The sequence below is a fragment of the Macaca thibetana genome, chromosome X, assembly GCF_024542745.1.
Source record: "Macaca thibetana thibetana isolate TM-01 chromosome X, ASM2454274v1, whole genome shotgun sequence".
In the NCBI taxonomy this organism is placed as follows: domain Eukaryota; kingdom Metazoa; phylum Chordata; class Mammalia; order Primates; family Cercopithecidae; genus Macaca; species Macaca thibetana.
In genome coordinates this window covers 148990685-149006563 of record NC_065598.1, presented here as the reverse complement: position 1 = coordinate 149006563, position 15879 = coordinate 148990685, and the positions used below count along the sequence as shown (strand labels likewise).

General features: G+C 51.0%; 4 protein-coding genes across 5 annotated transcripts in view; 1 reads left to right on the top strand and 3 right to left on the bottom strand.

Moving 5' to 3' along the window:
• The window catches only part of ATP6AP1 (ATPase H+ transporting accessory protein 1), a 125505-nt gene extending 118197 nt beyond the window's left edge, over window positions 1–7308 (bottom strand). The window contains exon 1 of the mRNA XM_050775441.1: window positions 7305–7308. The gene's annotated coding sequence lies outside the window, so the exon portion shown is untranslated. The remainder of the gene's footprint in view (window positions 1–7304) is intronic.
• Window positions 1–15879, bottom strand: part of LOC126945506 (emerin-like) — a 365730-nt gene that overhangs the window by 39608 nt on the left and 310243 nt on the right. The window lies entirely within an intron of this gene.
• MECP2 (methyl-CpG binding protein 2) overlaps window positions 1–15879 on the top strand; it is a 208665-nt gene that overhangs the window by 6588 nt on the left and 186198 nt on the right. The gene's annotated exons all lie outside the window — the stretch shown is intronic.
• Window positions 9623–15879, bottom strand: part of TKTL1 (transketolase like 1) — a 32656-nt gene continuing 26399 nt past the window's right edge. Inside the window, exons 10-13 of the mRNA XM_050775432.1 lie at window positions 14309–14392; window positions 11745–11841; window positions 11471–11590; window positions 9623–10443 (exon numbers count right to left, since the gene is read on the bottom strand). Coding sequence (XP_050631389.1) covers window positions 10271–10443; window positions 11471–11590; window positions 11745–11841; window positions 14309–14392 — 474 coding nt within the window. The 3' untranslated portion in view covers window positions 9623–10270. The remainder of the gene's footprint in view (window positions 10444–11470; window positions 11591–11744; window positions 11842–14308; window positions 14393–15879) is intronic.

Here is a 15879-nt window from a genome sequence, read left to right as displayed (position 1 = left end):
CGCCCCGAAGCACTTTCGGAGCACAGTGGAGTGGGAAGGGCGGGGCGGCCCCTCGACGGCGCCCAGGCGAGAGCGGCTCACGGGGCTTCCCGGGCCCTGATCTCGGGGGACGCCTGTCCGCCTCGTCCCCGGGGGAGGACAGTGACCGCCGGTCTGCACGGGAAGGGGACTCGGCGCATGCCCCGCAGGGCCGGCCCAGGACTGGGAGGCTCGGAAGGCGATGCCGAGGCGGCGGGGTGGGGCGGGGCGGGGCGGGGCGGGGCGTGGAGGGACAGACCTAGTCTCTGCCCGCCGGAGCCCACAGCTGCCTCGCTCCCCACCTCCGCCTCGGTCGCTCCCCGGAGGCTCCAGGCGCCCACAGGAAGCTCCGCCCCGACCCGCCTATCCAGCCTCCTCTTCGCCTGTCCTCGCCAATGACCGTGCTCAGATTGCACGGAATTCCCGCCCCTCGCCCTTGACGGACGCTCCTGCTGCCCAATGGACGACACCCTGTCGCGTGCGCGCTGCTGCGGCCCTGCCGGGCGTGGCGTGGCGTGGCGCGGCGCGGCGCGGCGCTCTCTGGCTCTTAAGCGTTCCCGGGAAGAGAGCCGGGGCGCTGGCCGCAGAGTCGTCGGTGCACACGCAACAGTGCCGCCTTGTGTTTTGGGTGCGGACCTGCGCTTCTCTAAGCGTTCCATTCCCGAGAAGGGGCGAGAAACGTCCAGAGGTCGTGGCACCTGCCCGCCGCTGCCGGGCGTCGGCCGTGGGCGCAACTGAAGCACCCCGGGAGCGCGGCGCGACATCCGTGCCCTCCGAGGGCGGCCCGGGTGTCGCCGCGGTTCGCGCGGGAGGGCGCGGCCGTGGGCATTTCCGCGCTTGCGCGGGTTCCAGTCTCTGCCCCCCCCGCCCCCATCCCCGGACCGGCTCCTCCCTCTCATGGCCCCGCAGTAGACGCAGCTCCTCCCTCCCGCGGTGCAGCGCGGCCAGGGCTCTGCTCCAGGAGTCATCGAGTCCGCGGAGCGTTATCTCAACGGACCCACGCGCTGCCCTCCGCTGGGGTGGGCCGAGTACCCTCCGCCTCCCGCCCGCGAGATCCATCCCAGCTCTTGGCGGGGGTCCGTGGTTCTCTCGCTCATGGCCACGGAACGGTCCACGCTCGCGGAGCCACAGGCTGAGCTTTTCCTGGTGAGGGACAAGGTCGTGGTTTCCCGTGGCTGGTGGCCCTTACGGAAGAGCCTCCTGGGAGCACGAACTTGCAGGGTTTCCTGTCATCGGGTTGCCACGCCCGTCTTGAACGCTCGAGTCCACGCAGAAGTGCAGAAGTGGATGTATAGCTTTATTTGTAATGTTGTCTTCTTTCTTCTTTCTTCTTTCTTTCTTCTTTCTTCTTTCTTCTTTCTTCTTTTCTTTCTTCTTCTTCTTCTTCTTCTTCTTCTTCTTCTTCTTCTTCTTCTTCTTCTTCTTCTTCTTCTTCTTCTTCTTCTTCTTCTTCTTCCTCTTCTTCTCCCCTTCCTTCCTTCCTTCCTTCCTTCCTTCCTTCCTTCCTTCCTTCCTTCTTCCTTCTTCTTTCTTCTTTTTTTTTTTTTTTTTTGAGGCAGGGTCTCACTCTGTCGCCCAGTCTGGAGTGCAGTGGCGCGATGAGGGCTCATCTACAGCCTTGACCTCTCCACCCTAGCGAGGGCTTCAGCCTCCGGCCTCAGCCTTCCATGTAGCTGGGACTACAGGCGCACGCCACCACCACGTCCACCTAATTTTTTACTTTTTGTAGAGATGGGTCTCGCTTTGTCGCCCAGGCTGGTCTGGGATTCCTGGGCTCAGGTGATCCACCTCAGCCTCCCAAAGTGCTGGGATTTGCTGGGATTCTGGGCACTGGGCACTGGCCACCGCACCTGGCCTGATGTGTAGTTTCAGTAGAAACCACCAAAGTCTTCAGGGTGGCCTGTGCATCACTTTACACATATTCAGGCGAATCATTGAGAGGTTTTTGAGGCCGGACGCGGTGGCTCACACCTGTGATCCCAGCACTTTGGGAGGCCGAGGCTGGTGGATCGTTTGAGGTCAGGAGTTCGAGACCAGCCTGACCAACATAGTGCAACCCCGTCTCTAATAAAATAACACAATTAGTCGGTGTGGTGGCGCCCTCGCCTATAATCCCAACTACTCACAAGGCTGAGGCAGGAGAATCGCTTGAACCCAGGAGGCAGAGGTTGCACTGAGCCAGGATGGCACCATGGCACTCCAGCCTGGGTGATAGAGCAAGATTCTGTCTCAAAAACAAAAACAAAAAAACGGTTTTTGAAACAACTTGAAGCAAGTTATCCCATGTATAAAGTAGTATAAAGTTATTTATACTATTCTTCTGTGCAATCACCCACATAGTTAAACAATTTAAGGCCCATAATCTGGCCGGGCGCGGTGTCTCACGCCTGTAATCCCAGCGCTTTCTGAGGCTGAGGCGGGTGGATCACGAGGTCAGGAGTTCGAGACCAAACTGGCCAATATGGTGAAACCTCGTTTCTACTAAAAATACAAAAATTAGCTGGGTGTGGTGGCATGTGCCTGTCGTCCCAGCTACTCGGGAGGCTGAGGTAGAAGAATCACTTGAACCCAGGAGGCGGAGGTTGCAGCAAGCCGAGATTGCACCACTGCACTCTAGCCTGGGTGACACAGTGAGACTCCGTCTCAAAAAAAAAAAAAAAAAAAAAAAAAAAAAAAACCATTGTGGTACACATTTTGTAGTGATTTTTTTTAAGCTTTTTTATAATTTCAACTTCTTTGTTTTTGAGATAGAGTCTCACTCTGTCACCCAGGCTAGAGTGCAGTGGCACAATCTCGGCTCACTGCAACATTCACCTCCTGGGTTTAAGCAGTTCTCCCACCTCAGCCTACCGAGTAGCTGGGACTAAAGGTACACGCCACCATGCCCTTTACGTGGGCCGAGATAGCGGCATTGCACTCCAGCCTGGGCAACAAGAGCCAAACTCCGTCTCAGAAAAAAAAAGGACAGTGGAGTCCTAGATGGTGAGGGTAGCAATGGAGAAACCCACTTCAATTTCTTTGTGCCAACGGTTCATGGAAGGATTCCCATGGGAAGGTCAGGAGGGAGAGGAGCCAACAGGTGGAACTCCGCCAGTTCCCCTGTCCTCACCGTGTAGGGCTGCAAGATTGCTTGGTGCCTGTCTGGGCTCCAGGGCCCCCACCCGCCCCTGCAGGCTTGTGTGCGGATCAGCAAGAGGCACTCCGCTCTCCAGGCAGGTAGTCAGCTGGAGGCGAGGACACGGGAGGGATTTCAGCCCTCTCACTCCCCAGGAAGGTGTCCTTGTGCAGAGAACAGCCTGCATGACCTTCTAGGGCATGCAGGATTAGACTGTATCCTCCCTCTGCCCAAAGTGGCTACGGAAAGTTCATTTTAACACCCACTAGAGAGTGAGGAGACTGTAGGTGGAATTTCTTTTTTGTTTTTATTTTTTTCCGAGACAGAGGAGTCTTGCTCTGTGGTCCCAGGCTGGAGTACAGTGGTGTGATCTTGGCTCATTGCAACCTCTGCCTCCGGGGTTCAAGCAATTCTCCTGCCTCAGCCCCCCGAGTAGCTGAGATTACAGGCATGCGCCACCATGCCCAGCTAATTTTTTGTATTTTTAGTAGAGACGGGGTTTCACCACGTTGGCCAGGCTGGTCTCCAACTCCTGACCTCGTGATCTGCCCACCTTGGCCTCCCAAAGTCTTGGGATTACAGGCGTGAGCCACCTTGCCCAACTGTAGGTGGGATTTCTGAGTGCCTGTTACAAATTCCTGATTGACCCAAGCTGGGCAGGTCACCCCACCAGCCCTGTCCGGCTATAGCCTGTGGTCTAGGTTACATGAGCCAGTGCTGACTAGGCTGGGATGAGCCTCGCACCTGTCAGACCCCATTGCCTGTCCTCCATGCATCCGTAGTGGAGTTTGGGAGAAGGCAAGGAAAGGAGCAATGATACAACTTGTAGTTGTGTCATTTCAAGCATACTTGGGCCACAGGTGAGTGAGGGCGGTCCCTGGGTAGAAACAAAGGGCAAATGAAAACGCAGAGGGGTCGGGGCTCAGTGGGTCATACCTGTAATCCCAGCATTTTGCGAGGCCGAGGCGGAAGGATCGCTGGAGACCAGCCTGGGCAACAAGGTGAGACCCCGTCTCTAAATACAGAGAAAAAAATAACAAACAAAGAAACCAGCAAACAAAGAAAAAACAGGCCTAAGCAGGACCTGAGGCTGGGCCCGTGCAGTGGCAGCTTGCTGTGCTTGGTCTTGATGGCCTCTGGGACAGGAGTCTTTGTGCCTTCAGGTGGTGAGTGTGCCGAATGGAGCCCCTCAGCTCAATCCAGTGTTTTTGCAGGGTTACCTCTGGGATAAAGGAAAGATGGCGTGAGCCCTCCCTCAGCACAGGGAGCTCAGGGATAGCAGGTCCATATCAGCCTGGGTCTGTGTGAGCAGGCGAGGAGGAATCTGCCCGCCTCCCAGCAGGTGCCTTGAGCACCCTTTAGCCTGGCCTGCTTGCCCACAGGCGCGGGGAAAGGGCTCAGGTCTCTGTGAGCCCCGGCTGATAGATCACCTCACCTCCCTGGTGCAGTCATACTGCTGGGATCCTGGCAGAGACAACTTACCTTCCTTAGAGGGGACACATCACCCCAGGATTCTGCCACAGGACTTTTGGAGGTAAAGCTGAAGTGGGGCCCACAGCCTCACAATGACAGCACTGGCCACCATCATGGAGAATCAGTGGCCAGGTCAAAGAGCAAGGCTGGACCTGTCAGGCTGGACCTGTCACAGTTCTGGGGTGGAATCATCGAAGAGCCCCAATCACATCATTGTCAGCAATGGCTGGGAGCATCCACCCCCTCCTCACAGCAGCCCTAGGATGTCGGTGCCAGTGTTACCCCCATTTTCAGACAAGAGCAGGAGGGAAATGTGACTCATGAAGTTGGGCTCCAGAGCCTGAGCCCTTTCTCGGATTTGCTGCACTCACTCCGGTTCCTGCCCTCTGAGATTCCCTGTGGTGTGTGGTGTGTGGATTGTGGTGCATGTGGAAGGAAGGAGTCGGAGGTAAGTCTGGCTCAGTATCTCACAGGCCTCGGGTCATCACACGAAAAGCAGAGTAGGGTAAAATGAGAACCACTGTTCTCCTCTCTGGCCTAATCGGGTGAACTCTGCAAGCACAGACTGACCAGCTTAGAATTCTCAGCAGATCACAGAGCAGTTCTCATAGATGTTTGCATTATTGTGATGTCAAGCTACTGACTCCTCAGATCTCTAATAGTCTCTCTGATACAACCACCTGAGGGTAGAAAGAAAGGGATACAAAAGAGAAAAGTTAGTTTAGAAGTCCAGGGAGATTTGAAAAGCAGCACATACACAAGCCTGGTCATTGAAATAAAAATCTCATCTGATGAACTCAACAGCAAATCGATGCCCCTGAAGACAGAATGAGTGACCTGGAAGATGATACCAAAGACACTTCCTCTTTCCCCGTTCTTAGCAGATAATGTGGCTTCCTACTTCTGTGATGCACTGCAGCAGCCCCTCCTTGGAGTCTGGAGCCCTAGGCCTTCCATGCTCCCAGGCTCACTACTAGACTCCTGGCCACCCCAATGTCTTTATTTTTGCCCCCCCCACCCCCTGCTCTGGGGGTTATAGCTTCTGCCTTCACCAACTCTGTTACTTCAGTGTCCCTTTTGCACTTTCAGCCCTCAAACCCCAAGTAAACATGCTTTCAATTCCCTTTCTTGAGATACTAGGTGTGTATTTTTGTCTCCTAACTGGTTCCTGACTAACCCACAACTGGCCCTGGGTGAGGTTCTAGAAGAAAAGGCCTATGTATACGGAGTTTGGGGATTGGTCTGGTCCTGCCTTTGGGCTGGAGTGCAGGGTTGAGCATTTTCCCAGTGGGAAGTGGGGCACGAGCCATCCATGGCCTGCAGTGGCTTCACAGTTAATCGAGCTGTCACTTCGGTTGCTTGGGATGATGGGCCAACTGAAGTAAGCACCAGGGAGCTCAAGTCCTTGCTGCACCTGACTGTCATGGTGGTCGCAGATGGCTATGAGGGCTGTGGTATGGGATGATCCTTAGTGGCCCTGACTATGTACTATGAAGACACGATGGGCTCAGGCTCCCTAACTCTCAGCTCAAGCCACAGTGAGAGAACCAGGGTGCTTCCAGGAAAGGCCTCAAAATTCCCTTACTCCTTGTACCTGCAGGGCTGACAGTTCTGACAATCACATTTGATTGTGCCAGTTACAGATTCCCAAAGTGATGAATTCCCAGCCTCGCCACATTTCACACGTGAATCGTGGGCAGTGATTTGGGAAGAATGGGACCCTGAAACCCGGAATTGGGTCATCTGGTTGGCCTTGGTTGAAGCTGAGACTCAAGAAGCCCCCAGTCCCTCTGCACCTCCCTTGGTAGTGGAGGTGGTTCGACCTCCCGTGTCTGTGGGACTGGTGTTTCTTTGTTGGAGAACTCTGTCGCAAGTTTACCTGGGGAGGAGCCTTGCCAGGGGACACTCACTTGTATCATCCAGGAGACCCTCTACAACCAGATCGTTGTCGTTAGACCCAGAACTAGTGTCAGGTACACACTTAGGGAGGGAGGGAATGTCTCAGATGGGCCCTGATACCAGTTGCAGCCCAGGTCCTGCCCTGAGCGGTAACTGTGTGTGCTTGGCTTCCTCACCCAAGTACGGAATGACACGTTGGATCATTCTAGCTCTCCCGAATCTAACGACCCAGCTTCTCTAACCCCAACCTCGGCCTGGCAGGGTGAGGAGGCCTCATGAAGCGGTAGAACCTCTCTTGGCTGCCCAGGGGAGGCTGGGCTCCGAGGGTGAAGGCGAGTGTCCGGCTCTCCAGGACTTTCCTCCCTGCATTGGTGTCCAGAAGGGCCCGGGCTGCACGCCTCCACCCACGCCGCACCTGCACCTCCGTTCCCTCCGGGGTGGGAGGGTGCGCGGGGCTGGCGCGAGGCGGTGTCCGATAGTGGGTAGCTGGTGTCCAGGGAGGGCGGTGGGACGGCGGGGACAGGAGAGCAGCCCGGGGGCTGGCTGGCCCAGGAATGGGCAGGTGGGTTGGTTGCTGCCAACCCCAACATAACCCCAGTGAGGCGGGGAAGGAGCGTGAGGAGGGGACAATGGGGCTGGCCAGCCAAGGGTGCGCTGGGGAATAGGAAGCTGCCAGGTATGCAGGGCAGGCCTGCATGGGTGTTTCAAAATGATGGCACTAACATCCTGACCACAGCCCTGTGTGATACATACTGTCCCCGTCATGAGCGCCATCATCCCCTTCTACAGCTACCCAAGGCCCCACAGTCAAGAAGCAGATTTGGGGATTCAAGCCAGGTTTTGGGACACATGGTTCCCGAGTCCCTGCTGGGTGGCTTCTCCATGGGAAGTAATCAGAGCAGCAAGGTGTTAGGAGGACTCAAGGGTGAGGGGGCTGGCCCGAGGCCAGGGTCCATGGCATCTTCCAGGGAGTATTCATTACCAGTCTCGTAACAGCTAAGAAACACAGTTGTCTACTCAGAAGCCATAGCCAGGCCAAGCTGGGAACAGGGCTCACTCCCCTCGCTGGGCGATCATGGCTCCTGTGCGCATTACTTTTTTTTTTTTTTTTTGAGACGGAGTCTCGCTCTGTAGCCCAGGCTGGAGTGCAGTGGCCGGATCTCAGCTCACTGCAAGCTCCGCCTCCCGGGTTCACGCCATTCTCCGGCCTCAGCCTCCCGAGTAGCTGGGACTACAGGCGCCCGCCACCTCGCCCGGCTATTTTTTGTATTTCTTAGTAGAGATGGGGTTTCACCGTTTTAGCCAGGATGGTCTCGATCTCCTGACCTCGTGATCTCGGCCTCCCAAAGTGCTGGGATTACAGGCTTGAGCCACCGCGCCCGGCCGTGCTCATTACTTTGATCTGCCCTACTGTTTCTGCCCAGAACCTTCTAGGGGACTGAAGTGAGGCTTTGGGGGCTCTTTCGTGTGTTTAGAAATTATACATTTTAATCATGAAATTTGTTGCTCTATTTGTTGCCACAGTGCGCTGTGTCCTGTTGTCTCACCAAATCCGACATTTTGCACCTGAATACAAGCAAGCATGGCTTGTCTGTTAAGAATGCCTTCCTCTAAAGTAATGCTTTACAGCCACCTTCAGTGTCACTGCATGTACTCCTCGCAAAACGGTATTTAAACACCATCCCCCACCACACACTTGAAAGGGTACACACAGAATTATCCTGCAACACAGCAATTCAATTCCACTCCTAGTATACACGTCCCTAAGAAGGGAAAATCTACATCTACACAAAATCTTTCACATATTTTGTGACATCTACTCCTTCACAAAATGTGAATTGTCAGAACACTATTCACAAGAGATAAAAGTGGAACTAATCCACATTCATCAACTGAATGGAAGAAAATGTGTTATCTCTGTACAATAGAATAGTATGTGGCCATAAAAAGAATGAAAACCACTAAATTGTATACTTTGAGTAAAATTGTCTGGAGTGTAAGAAGCTGTGATTACCTTGAAGTAGTGAGATAAATAAGGTAAAAAAATTTTTGCTTCTTTGCATTTTCTAAATTTTCTGCAATCGCCCTATAGAAACTATTTTTACAAAATAAATTTTGAAATTTTATGAAATAAGCAGCATCATCATGCTCATTTTACAGGCCAGGAAACCAGCTCAGTGACCTACAAGGGCAGGAGTAGGAAAAGGTCCTGAGGACTCCAAGCCCCAGGCCAGTGCTTCCATCTCTATCCTGCACATTCTGGAACAACTCCTCAGTCACACTGGTCATGACACCAAAGATCTCTGACCACTTAATTTGGGCAAAATAAGGAATGGGCTGGGCATGGTGGCTCACGCCTATAATTCCAACCCCAGCACCTTGGGAGGTCCAGGCGTGAGGATCACTTGAGGCCAGGACTTTGAGACCAGCCTGGGCAACATAGTGAGACCCTGTCTCAAAACAAAACCAAAGCCAAAACAGGAATGTGACACAGCAGACACATCTAGTAGAATTTTAAATCTAGTTTTGAAGCTCAGGTTCAACTTTTTCTGGCTCTCTGATTCTAGCCACATACTTAAAAATTTTTTTTTTGGAGGTGGAGTCTTGCTCTGTTGCCCAGGCTGGAGTACAATGGCAGGATCTCAGCTCACTGCAACCTCCACCTCCTGGGTTCAAACAATTCTCCTGCCTCAGCCTCCTGAGTAGTTGGGATTATAGGTGTGCACCACCATGCCTGGCTAATTTTTGTATTTTTTAGTAGAGAGGGGGTTTCACCATGTTGTCCAGGCTGGTCTTTGAACTCCTGACCTCAGGTGATCCACCTGCCTTGGCCTCCCAAAGTGCTGGGATTGCAGGCGTGAGCTACCGCACCTGCCCTCTAGCCACATACTTTATGTGCTTATAGCTGACAGCAAGGCATCAGCTCAGGGACAGCTTTTCAGGCCATGTGTTGTTTTCGAGTAAGTGCTTCCTCTGCAGCCCATTATTCTTTCCCAGGTTTACTGGTGGGGGCCACAGCTCATTCTCCTTCTGGTTTAGATAAAAACTCTTTCCTTATTTAGGAACTGACCACTGAGAAACTGATTCACACAGAAGGCACGTGCTGAATAAAGCAGCTGGTTTTGAAATGCTTTATTAACATTGACTTGAACAGTACAGTGTGGAGACCTTCATCACAAGCAGTACAGGACATCCTAACAAGCTTTTGCTGCTGCCTGACAGCCTCTCAACTGTGGAGGGGAGATTAAGGCAAACAGTGAAGGGAATTCCAGGGTGGCTGCAGGTGGCATGGCACAGAATTCCAAGGTGGGAACAGCGGTAGGTGTCATGGTGTTATTGTGCTGTGGAACCTAGGCTACTGCAATCTATACTTCAATTCACATTTTCTTTACTCATGAAGGAAATACACTGTAAAAACTATTACCTCTACCAGTTACGAAGGAAACACTTTTGAAGAACTGATGACCTCTACCACTTATCTATAGTCTTATCAGAAAACTTACTATCAGGTGGTTGTTACCTATTTTTTTCACTTAAAGTTGTGTAACTCCCTTTAATGATTCAAAAATTACAGTGGTACTTGCATATGCAGTCACCGTTTAAAGGATAAGTAGTTAGCTTGAATTTCCAAACTAAGGATGAAAAAAGGTGTTAGCTGGCTTTGCTTTTAAGAAACAAAGCCTGACAGTATAGATTTAAATGATGGTTTTGGAACAAACATAAACATAGGATAAAGAGGTCAAAAGACCAAAGCTAACAGCTATTTTAGTTCAACAACATGCATTTCACGGCCACTATGATATGTCTGGCACTAATTCCATACATATCCAGCAATTCCTCAGACTTCCCACTCTGGGGCACTCCTGACACTGCCAGCGAATGAACCTGAATGTCAGGATCCATGGAGACGGCCGCACAGACAGCTTCCCCGATGCCACCTGGGAAAACAAGGATGTTAGGCCCTTTCGTGAAAGCAGCTCCTCAGCCTTAAAGCCTCAACACACAGAGGCCTTTGAATGCGTGGGAGGCACTTCTCAGTATGCCCCTTGTGGGACCAGGGGAAGGCTGGGGCAGGACTTCTTTGTTCCTGCCCTGGTGGATCCCACCCTGCATCCTTTCCCTGTCATCAACCTCAGGTGTGAGGACAACTGTGTGCTGGGTCCCAGGAGTCCTTCAAGAGAATCAGGCACCACTTGTGCAGGCTCAGGGCCCCTGCCGCGTGGACACATGATGCTCTTCCTTGCATCACATCTGTCCCACTTAACCTTTCCAGGCGCAAACACTGCCCAGCCCCTTCTCCCTGATACACTGTTTTTCTGCACTTGCTGTGTTCTCTGCTTGCAAGGCACTATTCCTGCTTCTTTCGTCAGGGCACACTTTTTTTTTTTTTTGAGGCAGAGTCTTACTCTGTTTCCCAAGCTGGAGTGCAATGGTATGATCTCAGCTCACTGCAACCTCCACCTCCTGGGTTCAAGTGATTCTCCTGCCTCCACCTCCCAAGTAGCTGGGACTACAGGCGTGCACCACCACACCCAGCTAATTTTTGTATTTTTAGTAGAGCTGGGGTTTCACCATGTTGACCAGGCTGGCCTCAAGCGATCTACCTCCTGCCTCAGCCTCCCAAAGCGCTGGGATGACAGGTGTGAGCCACCATGCCTGGCCTGGGGCATACTATTCGTCATTCCAAACCTAAAGAAACAGTGATGCTTTTCATGACGCCTCGCTTGCCTGCAATAGCCACTCCTCTGTGTTGCCACTGACTCGACCTGGTGACTGGGCACTGTGCACTCTGTTGGGGACACACAGATGTGGATAAGCGTGGCCCCACGCTTAGTGAACACCAAACAACAAAGGCATGCTGGGTGAGAGGTAGACTATAGGTGATGCCTGAGAGCATGCCATGTGGCCAATCAAGGAAAACAAAAACACCAAACCTTCCAAAGCATTCCCAATGCCCACACACACCTTGCGGGTAGTGATCCTCCACTGTAATGATCCGGCCCTCTGTGGCTTTTGCACTGGAGATGATAGTGGTGACATCCAGAGGTTTAATGGTAAACAGGTCGATGACACGGATAAAAATATCTGCAGAACAGCAAAAACCAGCTTGGTACAAGAAACAGACTTAGCTAACTAACATGCAGGGATAAAAATAAAAAGAGCACTCAGGGCATAGGAGGTAGTTGAAGTCCTACCTCTTCCCAGCTTGAACTTCAATGCTCAGACTCAACCAACTGACCTTGTTTCAAAAGCTCATCAGCAGCTGCTAAGGCTTCATACACAGTAATTCCAGCTCCAATAACTGTGACCTTGTCACTGACACAGTGGCGGAGGACCTGGTATAGTGCCAGCAAAACAGAACACCGTGGTTACTACACACAGAATGCATCTCAAAGTGGAAGGCACTTTGCTATGCTGCTATCCTCCAATTCTAACAATTTCACTCCTTAATAATTTGCTACTAAAAAAATCAGATGCATTTACGAGTCAGGACACATACTTTTTGATAGGCAGTTACACTGCTCCAGCTGTCCTGGAGCATGGATATGCCACATAGCCACCAGGAGTCTGGTTTGAGAGCTCACTATGGCACGCAAATATTGGACTCCAATGACTAACATGTTAATGGGAACATGCTGGGCACTGGAAACATGCTCAGTGCTAAGATCTTGTGTGCCTGAGCTCTGAGAACCCTCACAGCCTCCCTGTAAGATCTGTTCAGTGGCACAACCATTCTGCAGCTGAGGAAAGCAAATCTCAAAGCAGGAGGAAGTGGCCCAGGGCAGGGCTGGGACCCACAACCAGGCGGGGCTGACATCAAAGCCCTCGCTCTCAGTAACGTACCATTCTGCAAGCAAAGACAGAGTTCCTGGGCTTCTTTCATAGTTTAGTTGCCTCCAAAGCTACCCATCGGAGGAGGCATCTGGAATTATTCTCCACTTCCTCTCTGTATAGGTTTCCCTGTAGCTTAAGAACCACTGCTGATGGTACAGATAGGGTTTCTGAGCCACCCCATTCTTTGAGGATGCCCTGGCCTCTTAAAATACATATACACGTATGCACACATATTCATGTCCTCTTTGCAAAGCCCAGCCCTCTAATGATCCATGCCATGCATGTTATCACACACATTTAACTCACATTCTTTACTAGCAGTAAATTTACTTGCTTTTGTCAGGACAGGAAAATTATTAGAAAAAAGATGACGGAAATAAGCAAGCTCTGCAAACCATGTGAATGTCAAGAGACCCTCCCCATAGAAACAGAACCTGTAGTTAACACCAAAGGTGAACACTGACTTTTCTATTCGGTGGCGTTTTCCAGCTACCTCATGGCACACAGTGGACAGTTCTGGAAACACCTGCTTTATGGCAGCACTCTGGCCATTCTGAGCACTTGCAACTGTGAATTCTGGAGCAGCCTAGTCCTTAGCAACCAAATCAGATGTTACCTGCTGCTCTTTCAAGAGTGGCTATGGGCAAACCTTTCTATACAGTACGATCGCAACTGTGTAAAATATACATGTATGCCTAGAACAAAGACAGGAAGGAAGCATGCCAAAATGTCTGCAAGCTCCACTCCCTAGGTGAGCAGAGTCACTTATTTTCTCCATAGAAGTTTCTGGTTTTCCCCATGCATGGCCCTGACAGGCAGGCTGAGCACGGGATGGTCAGTGTGGTAGGTAGGCCTGGGGAGATTGGGCTCACTACTCAGGCCTGGATTCTGGTCTTGGTACTCACAAGCTGTAAACCCTTAAGTAAGACACTTACCTTCTCCAATCCTCATCTAAAGATAACCTAACTTCTCAGGGCTTTTGCGAGAATACCAGAGATCATGTTCCCTTTTATTCCTGGCCTCAGATCTGTAAAATCGGAACCTAACAGATTATTCATTTCAAGTAATTTCTATTATTTTTTGTCTTGTTTTGTTTTTAGAGACAGGGTCTTACTCTGTCATCCAGGCTGGAGTACAGTGGTGCAATCCATCATAGCTCACTGCTGCCTTGAATTCCTGCGCTCCTCTATCCTCTTTCCTCAGCCTCTTAAGTAGCTGACGCCACAGGTGCATGCCACCATACCCAGTTAATTTTTTTTTTTTTTTTTGAGACGGAGTCTCCTCTGTCGCCCAGGCTGGAGTGCAGTGGCACGATCTCCACTCACTGCAAGCTCCGCCTCCTGGGTTCACGCCATTCTCCTGCCTCAGCCTCCCGTGTAGCTGGGACTACAGGCGCCTGCCACCGTGCCCGGCTAATTTTTTTGTATTTTTAGTAGAGACGGGGTTTCACCGTGTTAGCCAGGGTGGTCTCGATCTCCTGACCTCGTGATCCGCCCGTCTCGGCCTCCCAAAGTGCTGGGATTACAGGGGTGAGCCACCGCGCCCGGCCTCCCAGTTAATTTTAAAAATTTTTGTAGAGATGGGAATCTCACTATGTCGCCCAGGCTGCTCTGGAATTCCTGGCCTCAAGCAATCTTCCCACCTTGGCCTCCCAAAGTGCTGGCTTCTGTTTTGTTTAGCTTGCAGCCAAGATAAATTACAGCCACGATGCTCAAGTGGCTTCATGTTATTATCTTTGAGCTCAACAACAAAAGACTCCATTTGGAAAGCAGAGAAGTTCAGGCTAAGCTGAAGTTCATAGAATGTTCCTTCCCAAGGAAAAGCAAGTAAATATCACAATTGTTTTTTAAAAAAATGACAGCAAAGAAAGGATGATGTCTCAACCCTGAAGATATCTGGTGATAGATTCAGAAGTGTTCTTTTTACAGGAGATGATACTGAGTAACACTGGAGCGCTTAAGCCCTTACCTTGGCCTGTCCGATCTCAAAGCGTTCCTGTGGGGTGTAAATAACCATAGTTTCTGGTCGGGTGGTCCGAATGAAGCACATCCCCTAGGACATAAATGGAGCCATGGTTTAGAAAAGCAAACAATGAATTTCCAACAACAGACATTGAAAGAAGTGAAGGAGGGGTGTGAACAGGACAGCTCTTTTTACTAAAACTGTAGGCTTTGGAGCAAGGGGTGAGCATATATAGCCAGTGGACAACACGTCCCAGCAGGGCCCTGGGGCTGCCCTGAAGGACGAGCTCCCCGTGCCATCACACCAATCCCCTTGAAAGATTCCCCAATACTCACTGACTTGTTCTGTCTGCACAGAACATTAACTCACAGCAGGAGCACTGACTCACATTGACTAGAAAGCCCAGAAAAGAATGTCAAAACATTAACTTTTGCCACAATAGATTATAATGTTTCATCCTTAGAAAGACCATAAACATCTATCTGAATACAAGATGACTTGCCCCTTTCCCGATCAGATGTAAATACATTTTTATGACCAATTTGAGCACATAAACATTTACCAGCATAAACACTTGTATGTCTAAAGTATTTGTTAATTTACATACATATTAATGGATGCATCATAAACGAATATAGCAAGAAACGTCGCTACTGTTCATTCATATACCATGACCCATCTTTATTCAGTGTCTTCACCGAGGCATAACTCAGCTGCAGTGAAATGCATACATCCTAAGTTCAGCACTTCCCGAATGCTGCATCCACCGTGGAGCCCTCATCCAAGCCCAGCAGTGTTTCCGCCAGCAGAGCCCTTGTGCCTCTTTCCAGTCAGTCTCCACCCACTAAGAAGCAACCTCTACTCTAATTTCTACCACCTAATCTTGTTTTGCGCCTCTCTTGACCTTTCTAGAAATGAAATCCTATAGTATGTGTGAAATCACAGAACGATCTCCAAGATAAACTAATTTTAAAGGTATACAATTGGCCAGGTGCGGTGGCTCATGCCTGTAATCCCAACACTTTGGGAGGCCAAGGCAGGTGGATCGCTTCAGGCCAGGAGTTTTTCGACTAGCCTGGCCAACATGGTGAAACCCCATCTCTCCCCCAAAATACAAAAATTAGCCGGCCGTGGTGTAGCCGACCTCTAGTCCCAGCTACTCAGGAGGCTGAGGCGGGAGAACCTGGGAGGCGGAGGCAGAAGCTGCAGAGAACCGAGATCGTGTCACTGCACTCCAGCCTGGGCGACAGAGTGAGACTGTCTAAAAAAAAAAAAAGAAAGAAAGAAAAGTACATAGTAATATGTAAAGTGGGAGCCCACTTATATTAAAAAAAAAAAATCAAAGAACCCATGAGTGCTTGGAAAGGGAATGTATAGTCCCCACCCCAACTGTGCCAGGGGTTACCTGTATGGGGCATGGGTGAGGTGCAGGGTGGCAAGGGGAGCCTGCTGAACGTTAGCAGGACAGGCTGGAAAGATCAAGACCACACTGCCTTGTCTCCCGTGCAGCTAGCTTCTAAACAGGAATTTGATTCTGTCCATCTGATGCCCTTGCATGAGGTCCCACACACTCTTGG